Here is a 15,699-nt window from a genome sequence, read left to right as displayed (position 1 = left end):
GAGCACAAGTAAAACTACTTCACATCAGAGCTAGCATACACCAATAAATAAGTTACCAAGCATCAAGAAGATTAAAAGAGAACTTAGTTTATATTTATAGACTGAGATGGGAATGGCCAATGGAAAAAAAAGGGGAAAAATAAGGCTCCCCAAAAGTGTAGCAATAAGGAAAATAAAACCATGTAGTTCACTAAAACCATCTGGTGCAAAACAGTATGAACAGTTTAAAAACATTAACTGTGTCATTCCTCAGCTTCTTGAAATCTTGAAGTACCTTGGTAGCATTTGATTTATGTGTTGAGAGGGAAGTGCCACATCCTACTTTGTAGTATTCTTGTAACACTTTTGTTAAATTTCATAATCATGTTAAACATAATGTGATATGAACAGAAGCTAGACTTCAATTCTTCTGGCACTTAAGTCATAAAGGGCTGGATACTGTCCCATAAAATAATAATATAGAAAAAATCTGTACCATAAGAGAATTAGAGTCATGCTTCGGTGGAAAGGGAAAGGGATGTTTTGTTAATAAATGTGTAGGAGGGACAAAGGTCCCAAATTGCACTTCTTGCACGCCAAGACCTCCCCTCTTGCAGGAAGGCCACTGACCCCAAACCTCCAAGACTGAGCTTTTCCTCTTTCCGTTCCCTCTGTGCCAACCCGGAGCGTAGGAAACTGGGATTGTGTCCCTGCTCTCAGATGAGGCAGACCAGGTGGGATGCTTGCATGTTCATCACCTTGTCATCTCATTCTCCTGTTTTAAGCGCTCTGATTCTCCGTCCTCTTTTTGGTCTACTATAACAAGAGTCTTTTTGAATCCTCATGCTATATGGAGAAGAAGCACAAATTGCTAAAAGTCTTTCTCTGGAAGAGCATTGTTATCATGGTCAGATTGTTGGGTCTAGGGAACAACATGGCCTGATTTACTCCTAAATTCTAAGCTCAGGTACATGACTATTTTATTAAAAAAAAAAAAAAACAAAAAACCAAAAACCAAAAAAACCCTAAAAACAGCCAAACAAACTAAACCAAAATGCAAAACACACTCAACCCAAAATCAAACTAGCAAATTTTGGCCCTGATGGCATTTCTGGGGCAGCACCCTTTGTATTGTCTGCATAACACAATACAATCCCAAAATCCAAATGTATTTGTGTGCACAGAGTAACATACATTATTAGATATTATGGCTCACAACAGAGCTCTAATATGGTAAAGGACACATGAAAATGGTCTGTCAGTTAAACTGGTTATAATGGAAATGCCAAGGATAAAGCAGAGATGTACTTAGTGCATGTTTAATGCTAGGCATGTTTAGTCAGTTCGTTTATTTAATATTAGTCCATTCATTTATATGGTGAAGTATTCTTGCCCCAGGTCATTGCTGAATCCCAGATATTCCTGCAAAAAGAGCACAGCTTGAAAAATTGTTTTGTACACAAGAAAGGGTAGGGACCCAAAAGGAGCTAATACAGAGTGTGTAGTCGTAACACAAATGCTAAGCATTAAAATCAGTGGTTGAATTAAAAGGAATAAATATATTTTTCTGGAATGGGCTGGGCAGTACATTTAGTTATGGGTAAGATGCAGATGTACTTGTTTCAGATTATCGTTTGTGTTGGCACACCGTGATGCCCGTGGGTAAATGACCCCCCCAAATATTTGCATACTCAATAGCTATTTTCCTACAATACACTCTAATAATTATTGCACCCTATTACCTGCTCTGTGTTAGTGTAAAATTAACAATCCATTACTGCACAATAAGTTTTATAAAACATTTACAGATAGAGATCATGTTTAATTAAAATTAACTTGCCTACGAAAGCCAAATGCACTTATGATTCGCAATGACCTTTTATTACCTGCAGTCCCTTGTTTTGGCTGGATGATTGACAGCTTGCTGTTTGGCTACCATGTTGTATTTCAGCTGACAAGACTTTTCATTTTAACTCAATTTGCCTGCCTATCACAAGCTGGTGGCAGGCCAGGCTCAAGTCACCCAGCTTTGCCTCAGCAGCTTGCTCTATTTCTCATTAGTACGCATTTATTCAGTGGAAATTGGAAGACAAATGCTTGAAGGCATGTGAACTAAGTATAGCAAATTAGGGTTTAAAGACTGAATATTTATAAGTATATTGAAACAGTTTTTTAAAAAAAAAAGTCTAGAATGAATTGGAAGCTGAGTGCTAGCTTTAGTATAAGAGAAATGAAGAGAGAAGTGGGAGGATTCTAAGAATAACAATACTATGAGATATATCTCTGTCTTCCCCCCTCCTTCTCTCTCTAGAAAAGATGTAAAATCTCTCTGACAACACCTTATCAAACAACAGCCTGGCTTCTTTATGTAGCGCTTGCACAGTGAAGTTTAGCATCTCATGTGTGTAAGAAGGGGGGAAAAAAATGAGGGTCATGTTCATTTGCTGCTTGGTTATCCCTTGGTATGCTTTAAATTGCCTTGTTTGTTCGGCACAAGCACAGAAACAGATGTTGCTCTACCGTGCTGGATAATTTACTGTACCTCACGGTGCAGAATGGAAGGCCTCCCAAGCTACCCAGCTGGTCTGTCAGCGGCGATGGCTGGTGTCTGCTGAACTATGACAACTGCAAGTAAAGGCTGCAGTTTTATTGTGCAGTTGTCATTCCTCTCAATGTATAGCTCTGGCATTTGTGGAAAGCTGACTGTCTATTTTTTTAATGTGAGCCTGCAAAGCCATATAAGCTCCATTCTCCTTTGTTGATCATAATGTGACTCATTACTTTTGTCATCTAATGATTATCGGCATGATCGCTCAGAGCGAGAGCCAAGCTCGCCTTCCACACATAACTGGTACTGGAAGGTAAAACAGATTTGTCATTTACGATCTGACCGCTAAGCCACACTTTGTGCTCCATTATTGTGATTAACTTCTGCATAAGATATGCTGCCCAATTGTCATTTGAGATCCGGCAGCGGGCAGGGACTGCCGCGCTTTCTGGGAGGATGTCCGCCGATAGGATGTGACCGCATTGCTTGAGTGGTTAAACGTGCTGCTATTTTGCCGCGGCACTTTATAATTATTTCTCTTCTTTTTTTTTTTTCCCCTCCTTTTCTCTTCCTCGTTTGATTTCTGCTGTCTCCACGTATGTCACCACCATTTCCAAATGGTGGACTGGTACAAAGCTACCAGTTTCATTTTCTGCAGGTTGAAGGCCGTCTGGAGCCGAGGCTGGACCCTTCCTTTGTACCGCGTAAAGTTTTGTTGCCAGAGCGCTGCCAGTTGAAATCTATCGTGTCAGGTGCCTTGTGGCTATCCGCAGTAGAGGCCATCTTCTGGAACCAGGGTTCTTTTCTGGCTTCGTCACCAACAAGCCGATTTGACTCTGCCTGATTATAGTAACGAAGGCAGTCCAAAAGAATATGCACAGACTCACTGTACGTCACATTGAATCACGGCACTGGCCACACAAAGCTGACCGCAGCCTCATTTCTTTAGACAAATGCATGCTTAAGGAAAAACCTCCTGCAAGAAAGCATCCAGGGCCACTTTATTTGCTATGCATGCTGCACCAGATTTAATTTCTAGTGAAAGAACGTTTGTTATTATTTTTTTCAGAAACATCTACACTGGGTAGCTACTGTCTCTAATAAACTAACCTTTTGGGTGCAGCAATTGCAGTGCCTTGGTGAACACTTAGAGAAGGCTTATTTGATATCACAAAACATAAAGGCAGATACAAATGGATTATTACATGCAAATGAAACCCTATTTTAGGCTATTTTTCACACTAATGATTAGAAGGAATCAAGTCACATATAACAGTGCCCATACACACTGGTGGAAAAATAGTCAGTTTTGATTACAAAGTGAGAGATGCAGCCCTAGACAGGAGCTACATGCTGATATACATGCTATCAGAATGATTTATGCAAATTATGCATATTATTCCCAAAGGAATTCCTCCTCAAACTGCCAGGATAAATTGCCGGAAATTAGCCATAAAATCTGTCGTGCTAGGAGCAAAAGGTGAAGGCCACTGGGAAAGCAAGGACATTCAGCTTCTGGAGCCTTCCAGGATGTGATGCTGGAGACAGAAATCTTGCTTTCCTCAAACCTGTAAGGACTATGTTTTGTTTCCTCTAGGCCAATTAGAAGTGTCTTTCTCTCTTAAAATTACTAGGCAAATAATGAATTGCTTTCATTCACTCTGACCGCAACAGACACTATAATTTGGCAGCATAGGGCATTGAAAAGAAAATGCATTTAAAAATTCTCAGAATGACTACAGAATTAACAAGCAGAATGATTTCTAATGTATAGTCCTACCATTAAATCCAACAACTTTCAAAAAGCAAGCTAAACAGCTCCATGGATACTTTCGCTGGTACTTGTTTGCAACCACCAAAATATATATAAATGCATAAAGCGTTCATGTCTGTTGATTGTGTTGTTTTCAACACGATGCCTGAATAATGACTTTCCACCCAAAACCTGGTGCTGCTTACAACCGTCAGGATTTCTCATGACCATCAGGGAGAATCACTTCGGGAGGTTCAGCATCCCTGACTGCCCCAGCCCAACCCTGCGGGCTTGTGCATTGCCTCCTCCTGGTCTCTGCTTTATGTTTGGTTTTGCTTGTGTGGTTTTTTTCCCTTTTTTTTTCCCCTTTAGCCTGCCCTACTAAACTCCTGGAGTATCAGCAGCCGTAGCCATGTATAACTTCCAGTCATCTCCCATTTTTCTGATGCTTCTCCCCTCCCCCCTTTGTTTAATCGCAGAGAGTGCCTTAAACGAGAGTTTAAGAATGTGCTCGTCCTCCATGAACATCCGCATCAGCCAAGAGGATTTTGTTCTCAAGCTTGAAGGGAATCAAGAAGTCGTTTTGAGGAAAGGAGACTGGATAGCCCTTTACCCGCAGATTTTGCACATGGACCCTGAGGTCTATGAAGATCCTAAGGTAAACATTCAGCTGATGCTACTCTTCCTATTCCAGGCACATCGCAGCAGCCAAACCTTTTGTGATCTGCGGTTGGTTTTTTTGTTTTGTTTTGTTTTGGTTTTTTTTACTGCTGTTCCTTCTTGTGAACAAATCTTCCTAGTTTCAGATGTATTTTCTAGGGCCCTGCAGGTCAAAGGATTCATGGCCTGAAGAGAGAAATATGGTGATGAGACTGACTGCGACTGCTTTCAAAGGAATTGACAATTGCACATTGACTACCATAAACTTTAGGCTAAATGTGGGCTTTGTTTGGCAGTGGATCATTTGATACCCAAGGAGGGCTGAATAATAGAAGGTGGTTTAAATAGCAAATAATGTGGGCCATTTAGCTAAGTGCCCGCAAAGCATCATTGACTCTCTGAAGCCCTATAATAGCAGTGTCTTACTTGAGCCTTATGCTTTTTCACCTCCCTTCGTAGGGATTCACCCCTTCTTGATCAATTAGAGTGTTGTGAACTTGAGACTGTAAAGCTGTTGCTCTGCAGCGAAGCTCGGAGGGTAATTGTGTCATCTCCTTGTATTTTTCTGTGATGCTCAAGTTAATGAATATCAAAGACTCAAAATTAATCCACCCTGCCTCAGCTGTAATACAGCTTCAGAAGTTCACCACCTGCATGCAAATTGAATAGTCCTCCTCTGGGCTAGGTTGCTCCCCAGATTGCTGTCCCCAGCCCAGGGTGCCACAGAGGAAGAGCAAGAAAGAGCAAGGGTGCAAGCTGAGGCTGTTAAATGGCTCGTCTGCCTGAGAGGCAAGAGCTTGTACCTCATCCATTCCTCACCCCTGTTTGCCTAAGCAAATGGCTGTCTCCCAGCCATGCTGATTTCCATCCTTGGCATTTGAGCCAAAGAAGAAAGGAACTGGATTTTTTACATGTTTATAGAAAGCCCGTGTTAGAGACGTTGCTCCACGAAGCTCTCCCTTTCAGGAATTTAAAGATGAGAGCTTGCAAAGAAAAAATGAGATTCAAGTGCCTCGTTGGTGCAGGACAGCATTTCGTTGTGTAGGAGCTCTGCCAGCCTCAGTGAGAGGAGGTGTGGAGCATGTTGGAGTCAGCAGGAGTAAGGTATAGTCACTGGGATGAACACTGGAGCCACGAGAATGAAAATTACATTCAGGGGAGCTCTGCTGGCTGTCCCCACCCAAAAATGAAGATAAAGCCTGCAGAGAAAATCAGGGTTTTAAAAATAATTCATCTATTGGCAAATAGTTGATTAATATTTTTATCCTTAAAAAGGATAGATAACAGCTAACAAATAAGCTTCTTTTTTTTTTTATTTTATCCTTAACACTTTATTTTGGAGAACGTTATTGATTTGTCAAAAGTCCATCTGTTTGTTTAGGTCCTAGACCAAAAGCATCAGTGTGGAAACTGATCTCCTCCCTTATCCAATAATTGCCAGAATATATTACCATATTTCCATTGCTTGAATATATCTGCTTAGTATCAGCTCTGCTCAGCTTTCACAGTACAGCTTTAGTTCATATATTTTATCTTTTTGATAGTGAATGAGCAATCCACACATTGCAGTACATTGATTTCAGCACATGGGCCCCTCTCGAAAAGTGGGGAAATCACTGTTCTGTTTGGTTCTTAAAATATGCAGTGTGCTTTCAACAATAACTACTGAGGATCAGATAGAGATGGAGAATGAATTTTTTGAAAGGTGCAGTCTTGAGCTTGTCATGTATTTAGGGAAAACTTTTCCTGGGAAAACAGGCAGCTTGATGAGATAATTTTGTAGCAATGCTTTTTCTCCTGGATACATAAATTTAAGTTCAAGCTATCTTGTGCTTTGGCACCATATTGTGTAAGTGTGTAAGCATATATTTCTGACCTCTTTCTCCACCCATTAAGGCCTAAATAAATTAGTCAGTTTTCTATAAAGTGTATAAGTGAAACCCTAAATTCTATCTCAGCTAGTTATAGAACTCAGTAAATGAACTCTACAAAACCCATAGAGTAAGAATCAGGAAACCCTGCAGGAAACCCTCTATGGTGACTTCCCAAACAAAGCTAAATACAGTATGTGACAGAAGGAGACTTAGATCAATCACAGGAGATTGCTGAGTTTTCATAATATTTGTAGCAGCTCATCCACACAGAACTTCATTGCCTGCTTTTGCTCAGTGTCCTGACCTTTTCCTTGCTGTCAGCCACCATGTCTCTTTCAGGAGACCTTGTGCATGGCTGAAAATTCCTTCATTTTTTAAAATTGGTCTTTATTAGTCAGTGAATCAGCTTTTAAGGAAACACTACTCAACCCAAGGGACTTCAGCAGCCCTGAGTTTGATGTCATTGTCATTGGCTGCATTCCTGTCTCTCACACTTGTTTTCCGTTTCCCCTGTTCCTTAGACAGCAATTTCTTTTTTGTTAAAAGCAATTGCAAGTCCCAGAAAGCTCTTAATATGACAAAGAAAGCATAAGGTTTGACCCAGTGTGTCTGTGTGTTCAATAACACAGTGCTTAATTCCTCCAGATACCAGAAGTGCACCTTGTAAAAACATTTGAGAAGAGCTCTGGGTTGGGTTTTTAAGCTATTGCAGTTCATATTTAGCAGTGCTTTTTTAGACCAGCAGGATTTAGAATTCAGGAAGTAAATCTTATGATATGCTGGGCTTTCATTTTTGTTACTGTGCTGCTCCAAATGAAGCAATAACTTCCTGGCAGAAAAAAAAAAAAAAAAAAAAAGGTTTGCTTCCTTTTGGCTGGGATGTTCAAAGAGACTGAAAAGAATTACCTGTCAGTGGAAGCAGACATAGAATCACCTTTGTATTTGTGGAAAATCCAGGCCTCTGTCATTTAGTGAAATAAGCTCTTGCTCTTCAGCACCCAAAGTTACATCCCCTCCAGTGCGCCTAGTATTCATTCCCTTTCTCACTCACCACCTCCCCTGACATTTGTTTCTCAACAGCAAGACCTGGAGTGCATGATTTTCAGAGCCTTTAATCTAATGGGTAGATCACTATCAGTGTATTTTTAATGGTGGTGTGGGGTTTTTTAATCAGTTGAGGTCGGTTTCTGTCTGACTGACTTGTTCCCAGCCAGCTCCAAATGGCTGCTGCTATAGCAGATGTATGCAAAGCAGGACAAATGCTAATGAGTGACCATAAGCAAGAAGTGCCTGTCATTTTTATTCAAAGCATGCAGGAGGGTTTTGTAAGTGGTTAATTTGCCATTGACTGAGTGAGGATGCCAGATCTCCTTCATTCAAAAACACAAATTATCTCTAAACAGGGATCCTGCTACTCAAAAATAGTCAGAAATATGTTCAATTTATGGAATGTAGGTTACAAGTATGACCTCAAGCCTTACTTGAAAACACCCTCTTTGTAATGGTCAGTCACTGGCATTGTCCTGCCTTGCTCACAGCTTCTGCAGCAAAATATTTGAAGGTAAAATGTGAAAAATTAAGCAGCAACCATCTCCAACTGAAAGGAAAACTGCCTGCAAAGTGCTGGAGTTTTCGAATAATCTGCTCCATTCGGTGCAAAAGAAGGATGGATTTTGCTCTGGCTTGCAAGAGCAAAATTGGTGCAATGCATTAATTTATTCATAGGCATTTGCAGAATTTTGCAGATTATCCTTATTCATGATGTATGTACCACACTGAGTGTGTATGATGCTTTGCAAGAAAATTGTCCTTCCGCTAAGGTTCATTGTCCCTGCTACAAAGCGGTCAAAATCTAATTACAATCAATATAAGCCAGACACTCAGTGGATGAGATGAGGAAGTTGAAGGAGCTTGATGTAAAAGGACTAAGCTAAATAAGTGGATTTAAAGAGTGCTCTTTGCAGGGAAGGTAATGTGAGTTAATGAAACTTGAGGGAACCAACTAAAAAGAAGAAGCTGTCAGCTCCTTGTCTTCCTCTTTATCTTATTTTCTGGGTTTCAGACGCGTTACCATTGTGCAAAGAAAGCAGCTCATGTAACTGCCTTGTTAGATATCACGCTGTCTCTCTCTTTCTCTTTCATTTTCAGGAGTATAAGTTCGATCGATACATAGAGAATGGCAAGAAGAAAACCACATTCTACAAGGCAGGAAGAAAACTGAAGTATTTCCTAATGCCCTTTGGCTCTGGGATCAGCATGTGTCCAGGGAGGTTCCTCGCAATGAATGAGATGAAGATGTTTCTTTTCATACTATTGTCTCATTTTGATGTAGAACTAGCAGAAAACAAAGCTGTCAGACTTGATAACAGTCGCATGGGCCTTGGTATCCTCCTGCCAGATGTTGATATTGCCTTTCGTTACAAACTAAGGTCCTAAAGAAATTGAGCATCTGCCTATATGCCTTCCACTAATCTCCATGTTTGCTCTGTTTCATCACTCAGCTTTATATTTTTGGACACGTTTGCTTTTCCCTCTTTGCTTTTACCTCCTTCCTCTTTGTTTCTAAGGAGAAAAGCTGTTGGGCTGGAGGTAAAGACCAGATGCAGGGACATGCAGCCTCAATTTGTCCTGCTTGAGTTGTGAGAAGTGAGATGATGTGACCAGAGGCTGGCCAAGTCAATAGCCCAGCATCTCAACAAGGTGCATCTCCATACTCTTTGTTGTGAGATGATCAGGAGTTACAGGGAGCATGAATCCAGGCCACTTACATGAATATCAACATCTGCTCATAGAAGCATAACAACAAGAAAGGGGGAGCTTCTTGTGATTATTATCCTAACTTTATAGTTACTTTATTTCTTTCATGGCCTTGAGCCCTTTATTTGGGAGATGTGATGGAAGTTGTGTGGGGTGGTGGAGGATGATTTGCAAGAATGTCTTACTGACAACACTTTTCTAACTTCAGGTTTATGTACTGATGGTGAATGCTTTGCTTTCTTGCTCCTTTTCCTTTTTTTTTTTTTTGGTGCAGTTAAAAAATTAAAACATGTGATTTCTTTCCTGCAATCATTTTAACATCAGAAGAGAAGTTCTGTTGATTTTAATAGGCTCTCGATCAAGCCTAAATTATCTATTTTGGCTCTTGAGCCCCCCCAAAAAAGCATGTTCTTCAGGGAGAAAATATAGAAGCCCATTTGAAATTATCACTTCGAAAATTAGCTTCTCTTTCTCTCACTGTTTCTTAGTAACATGTTCATGCATTTGTTTTGACCGTTTCTTAAGTTTGTTCATTTCTCCAAAAAGGCAAAAGAGGAAGATGGTTTCAAGGGCAAGTCTGGTATCTAAAAATGCTTTTTAACATTGTTTTACCTTGCCTAAGTTGTTAGGCAGAGTAGTGTGACCTGTGTTTGGAAACAGACTTGTCCATCTGCAAATTGGAAAACAGGCTCTTCCCTGGGGCCAAAATTTGAGCAAGTGAAAACCCTGGGCAGCCACAGAAGTTTATCCTGGCTGCCCAACCTGCTTCACTGGGTGCCCAGCTCTTGTTTGGAAAATTAATTTCCTAGTGCACAAAATCTGAGAGTTTAGACCCTGTCTCTCTTCCCAGCCATCACTTCAGAGATTGATGAGGATTCCCGTGACTGTCCAGTCTCAGTTTGCCAAGATGATAATTGTAATGGCAGAATAGCCACATCTGTGGGCCTTGCCTTGTCTTCCTAAAAAACTAACTCTCTTTGGGATGTGGCAGAGTAAGTCTTTCAAAATCAGAAATTCTACTAATCTATATGGCACTTGATGGCCTATGGATGAAAACTACTACCTACATACTAAGAATTACTTATTGTTGTTTTTGTAGAAGCCTGTTCAGTAATTTGTGTAAAGCACATATCCTAAATAAGTGTCATCATCAGTAGAAAGACTTTCAGAGGTTGGTATAGCCACATTCCAAGTCCTCCATGAATGAAATAGTGGTTTTTTGAGATATATCGTATAAACATTTTCTCTTCATATATAGTATCAATAATGTCTACAAATTAGGAGTACACTTACATTGAACGGACTTTGCAGTTGATTAAATGCTTTAACTTTACTTCCACATTTAATCAACAGCAAAATCTGATTATTGTTTTGTGCCACAAAGTAAAATTGGTTTTTATGGAGACATTCTTGTACTCAGGTTACTTACTCCTGTGGCTGCTCTGTAGAAGCTATTCTGTACTCAGCTGTAGCTCACAATCCACTTTGGACATTAGAGCCTGGTTTATTGAGAGAGGGAATGTTGATATCATTACACTGTTGATTGTATTCCATTATTGCTTATATGTAAGCTGTAAAATGTCTCATGCTATAATTATGATGAATCCTTCTTTGGCATCCAACTTTAAAACAAACCTGAAGCAACTGCAAAAAAAGCCAGTGGGTATTTGTTTTAAACAGAAGCCTCTTTATAATTGTATTCTATTTTTAGGATTTTGAATTAGAGTATCACTGGCTGCTGCATAATTTGATAGGGCATAATAGGACTGTGCCAAAAGTACATGCAAATAATTAGTAGTTTCAGATTAATTGCTGATCAATTTGTATGGTATCTATTCTGAAATTAAAAAAGAACTAGATTGTCTCCAAAGTAGCAAATTAAATCTGTATGGTATGCTCCATTTAAGAAAAAAAGAGAGAAAAGGGTCAGAGTCTTTTCTAGGAGTTGGATGAAACCTCTATGAAGCTGCTTGGAGACCTTGCATCAGAGTTAGAGAGCACCACACAAGAGACCAGCATTCTGCTGCGTTAGAAATGCTTGCTCTTTTTGCTCAAGAACCAAAATAAGCAAATGCAAGGCAGGGTCTGCCCAGCCTGGCCCAGAATTGTGTCCCTGGTAACGCAGGCTCCTGGTAGATTGGTTTGGCTGGTAAGCAGTGCATCACTACCTTGGCACACCTCAGCTGCTGAGGAAGAAAGCCTCACCCCATGTAAAGCCGTGAGAGCTGGAGCTGGACAGGGAGGTTAAGCCCTTCTGGTCCATGTATTCAGCCACTGAGGAGGGGACATACTGAGGGGCAGCAGCTGGTCAGACCAGGCGTGACTCAGTCTCCATGGAGCAGGACTGAAAGGCCCATGGTGTTGGCATTCCTGGTCAATAAGCTGAGACAGCGCAACAGGGAGTAGCATCCCCAAAAGTCCCAGCTGGAGCCAAGCTAGCTGCAGGGTGCTGTGCCAAGAAGAGCATGTTTCATTGCATAGGGTACAAGACCCTTTTTGATGACCTCCTGTGCTGCAGGACCCAAGATTGTGCAGCTCTGAGTGTGGGTCACTGGAGCACAAAGAGGCAAAGTCATCTAGGCAGAAAGAGCAGCTCCCTTTGCCAGCGTTCAGTGGGGCTGCAGGGCAGGGTGGGAGGAGGCAGACCTGGGCTTCCCTCTCCCACCTCTCCACTTCAGCAGAGAGATCTGCCCTGCCAGCCCAGCCGTGCCTTCTGGGGGCATGCACAGACCTGGCAGTGCAGGATCAGGCAGGAGGAGCACATGGGTACCCCTGAATTCCTCTGCTGTTCCCTGAGGAATTGGTGCACTCACCCATCAGTCTGAGATGTGACTCGGCTGATCACTACCAACTAACTACTCACTGACTGTGAGTTGTTGGTGTCTATGGCTGTATCAATACTATCTTCTGCTATTAAAAATATATATATAAGCACCTTTTTTCTCATTAAAAAAATAGGTTTATTAAGTCAGTCTGGCCCTTTATAGCACCCAAGAAGAAAGTTAATTTATCATGAACTAATGTGAATGCTAAAACATAGTTTTTTAATTATTCTTCTTATTTTAATTTACAGATTTAATGTTCTCCATTTTCATGCTGGCACTTAGTACTGCTAGATGCTATTGTAAACTTTTTAAAATGTTCCATTATGTAGGAAACCATCTAGTATATGTGTACCTGTTTGCAAATTAGATTTTCATATCTGTCAATATGTCCTAATGTAATAATATAAAACCATGTAAGAGTTGTTCTTTATGCTTTTAAGCCAGCTGCACGTCACTATTTTTGGCATTGCTATTTTTATGAATAGTTACTGGTCTGTGAATTTTTCTTGTAGAATTTTACATGATCTTTTATTTTGTCATTATTGAATGGTCATTCAAGAGATTGTGAAGTGCTCTTAATTTTGCAAACTCACAATTTGTATATAGATGAACAATGGCTAGGTTCTACTTTAACAGTTAATATCCATTGTTCAAGCTCCTAGATCAACTAAGGTACTCCTGAGCAAGAAAATAGAAAATTCATTATTTTAGTAATCTAACATCTTAAAGGAATTTTGTATTTTAAGGGCACAATAAAAAGGAATATATCTATTTTAATACTGAATTATTGTGTGTGGTATTTTTTCCAGCTTATGCTTATACTTTTCTCACAGATTCTATTGCTTTAATTTTTTTAAACTATTGCTTTAATTTTTAAATTATTATTTTTACATACTACATTTTTCTGTTACTTGATCTTGACAGGTATTTCTGTAACTAAAAAAAAAGCCTTTAACTCAGTAGTGAAATACAGAAACTCCTCTGAGTATTAGAAAGTATCGTGTCTTTTTTATTACACCCCCCCCCCACCAGGAAACATAAGCCAGTTCTCATCAGGTGAGATAAAAAAGTGGTACTTCTGACATTCTTAGGTCATTATTCAAAATTAATATAAAGATCTGCAGTTCACTAGTGATTCCTAAGTACAACTCCTAGGCTTTTACTTTTGCAAACCTCCATGTTGTACAAGATGTACTACCTAAAGTAAAATATTCTGTCTTCACAGATCATTCATTTTAAAAAGGGATATGAATGAAATTGTTATGATGCACAGCACTGCACCAGCAAAGCACAACTTGGCTTTTCTAGGTATCACTGTAGCTGCTGAGTTCTCCAGGTATTTAATAGGAAGGCTGTACCCTAAAGACATCGGTGTTTCTCCATTCCTTCATGCAGAAATGCTTGTCAGGTATGTCTGCAAGGCTTACTGAAGATGCTTCCTAGAGAAGACAGACCTGCAGCATTTTCTGGGTTTGGTAAATGTGTGTTTAGCTGTGCAATTGTTCTAATTCTCCGGGCTACATTAGAAGTTATTGAAATTTATACATTAAAAAGTGACATTGTTTGAGATTTCTTAAAGGGCACATTTCTGAGTGAGCTTTCCATAATGGTCTGAAAGATAGCTCGAAAGGAAGGAGTTAGTGAGATCCCCTAGCACTGTATTTTATCTAGTATTTGATTTGATGTTTCTTTTATAGCACTGTATTTTAAAACTGTTCAAGGTATCAAATTATGCATATGCTTAACTCATATGAATAGAACTATTCTAGCTGCCAGACCATAGAAAGTGAAGTATTTTCCTGTCTACTACCTAAACCAGCCTATGTACTCTGGCTAGTCATGTCTCCATACCTACTACATAGCAGAAAAATTATCTCATTACAAAAACACCCCTCAAAGGTATGTTTATGAAAGTATCATGATCCTTAAGTTATTGTCTATGTTTATAATTAGCAATAAATAAATAAATATATATAATAGCATATTTAAAAAGTAAACAATGTTTCATTTTAAAGTGAAAGCAAGGAAGCTCTGGTGGGGTGTTGATCCTCATATAAACCAGTTCTGTGTTTATTCTCTGCATCAGGCTTTCCTGGGATCACATTTACTGAGGTTGTATGAGTACATCATTCAGAATAGTAGAAATGTGCTCGTCTTCAAAACTATTCACACCAAAATAAATAATCAAAAGTAGCCTAAGCTTCAGCTGTTCTGGCTAGAACCCTTGCAGGATTCTTTCTATCTTCAAAGATTTGTTAAACCCATTTTGACACTAATGTGTCGGTTTATTTTTCTTTTCCCCAAAACCAGCAGCTATGAGTACAGAAAAGTTGAATAAAAGTCTAAGTTCTGGCTACAGGGAGAGTAAAAGTCAGTAGGCAAACACCCTGTGATGACTTTTGACAGCGACTTCTTCCCCATCAGCTCATCTTTCCAACTACCTCTTTCTTCCAAACAGTTTAGTCGCTCGCTAATCTCCTACAGGCAGCAAGTCTCTCCCTGTCTAATTTCCATCTTGCGAACCAGTGAATCGCCTCTCTTCACAACGTATCTTTCAGTTGCCTTTAAAAAATGAATTCTTTACAGCAGCCTCTTGCAAAACCGGCTTCGCAGGTGGCTGCAGCTGGGAGAAGTGCCGCCTCGCTAAAGCTTTGAACCTGGAAAGCGGATGGGCATTAGTTGAGCTGCTGGTGGAAGCACCGGGGGATGCTGCCGCTCCGGGATGCCCCCGGGCCGCAGGCGGCGGGACCCGCATTCCCGCATCCCTGCATCCCCGCATCCCCGCCCGCTGCCCGCCGGGCTCCCGCCGCCGGCTTGTGCTCCCGGCGCTCCCACCTCCCCCGGCCTGCGACAAAAATCAGGGGAGAGGGGGGTGAGGAAAGACTCCTGCATGCCCTTTCCTAACACGAGCTCCCAGGGATGCTGCAGTGGGACAAGGGGACGGGACCCCCGAGGAGGTTCCCAGGGAAGCAGTCTGGGTGTTCGGTGAGTTTGGATGGCTTCGGCTGGTGGAGAGGAGGTTTACTCTGGAAAGGCGATTGTTTTTCCCTAATCCTCAATTATGAAGATTTAAAAATAGTATTAAAGGGGCAATCTGTTCTGCAACTTCTCGGAAGAAATAATTGTTGATTTAGACAAGCACTGATCCCTTCAGTGTTTGATGAAGACGTTAATTTATGGCTGTCTAGCAGTTTATGGCTGTCATTAGATTTTCAGCTTTGTCTCTCTTCGAAATGTATCTTTATTTTTTTATTTTAATCCGAGACAATTACGTAAGAAAACGGTTATGTTTGATCTAAAATA

General features: G+C 40.4%; 1 protein-coding gene across 3 annotated transcripts in view; it reads left to right on the top strand.

The window, feature by feature from the left end:
• The window catches only part of LOC135444466 (cytochrome P450 7B1), a 127,780-nt gene extending 114,600 nt beyond the window's left edge, over positions 1-13,180 (top strand). For all 3 annotated transcript variants that reach the window (XM_064706164.1, XM_064706163.1, XM_064706162.1), the window contains exons 5-6: positions 4,760-4,938; positions 8,963-13,180. In XM_064706164.1, coding sequence (XP_064562234.1) covers positions 4,760-4,938; positions 8,963-9,250 — 467 coding nt within the window. In that variant the 3' untranslated portion in view covers positions 9,251-13,180. The remainder of the gene's footprint in view (positions 1-4,759; positions 4,939-8,962) is intronic.
• The last annotated feature ends 2,519 nt before the right edge of the window (positions 13,181-15,699 follow it).

The sequence above is a fragment of the Zonotrichia leucophrys genome, chromosome 2, assembly GCF_028769735.1.
Source record: "Zonotrichia leucophrys gambelii isolate GWCS_2022_RI chromosome 2, RI_Zleu_2.0, whole genome shotgun sequence".
NCBI lineage: Eukaryota > Metazoa > Chordata > Aves > Passeriformes > Passerellidae > Zonotrichia > Zonotrichia leucophrys.
This window is presented reverse-complemented; position numbering and strand designations above follow the sequence as displayed.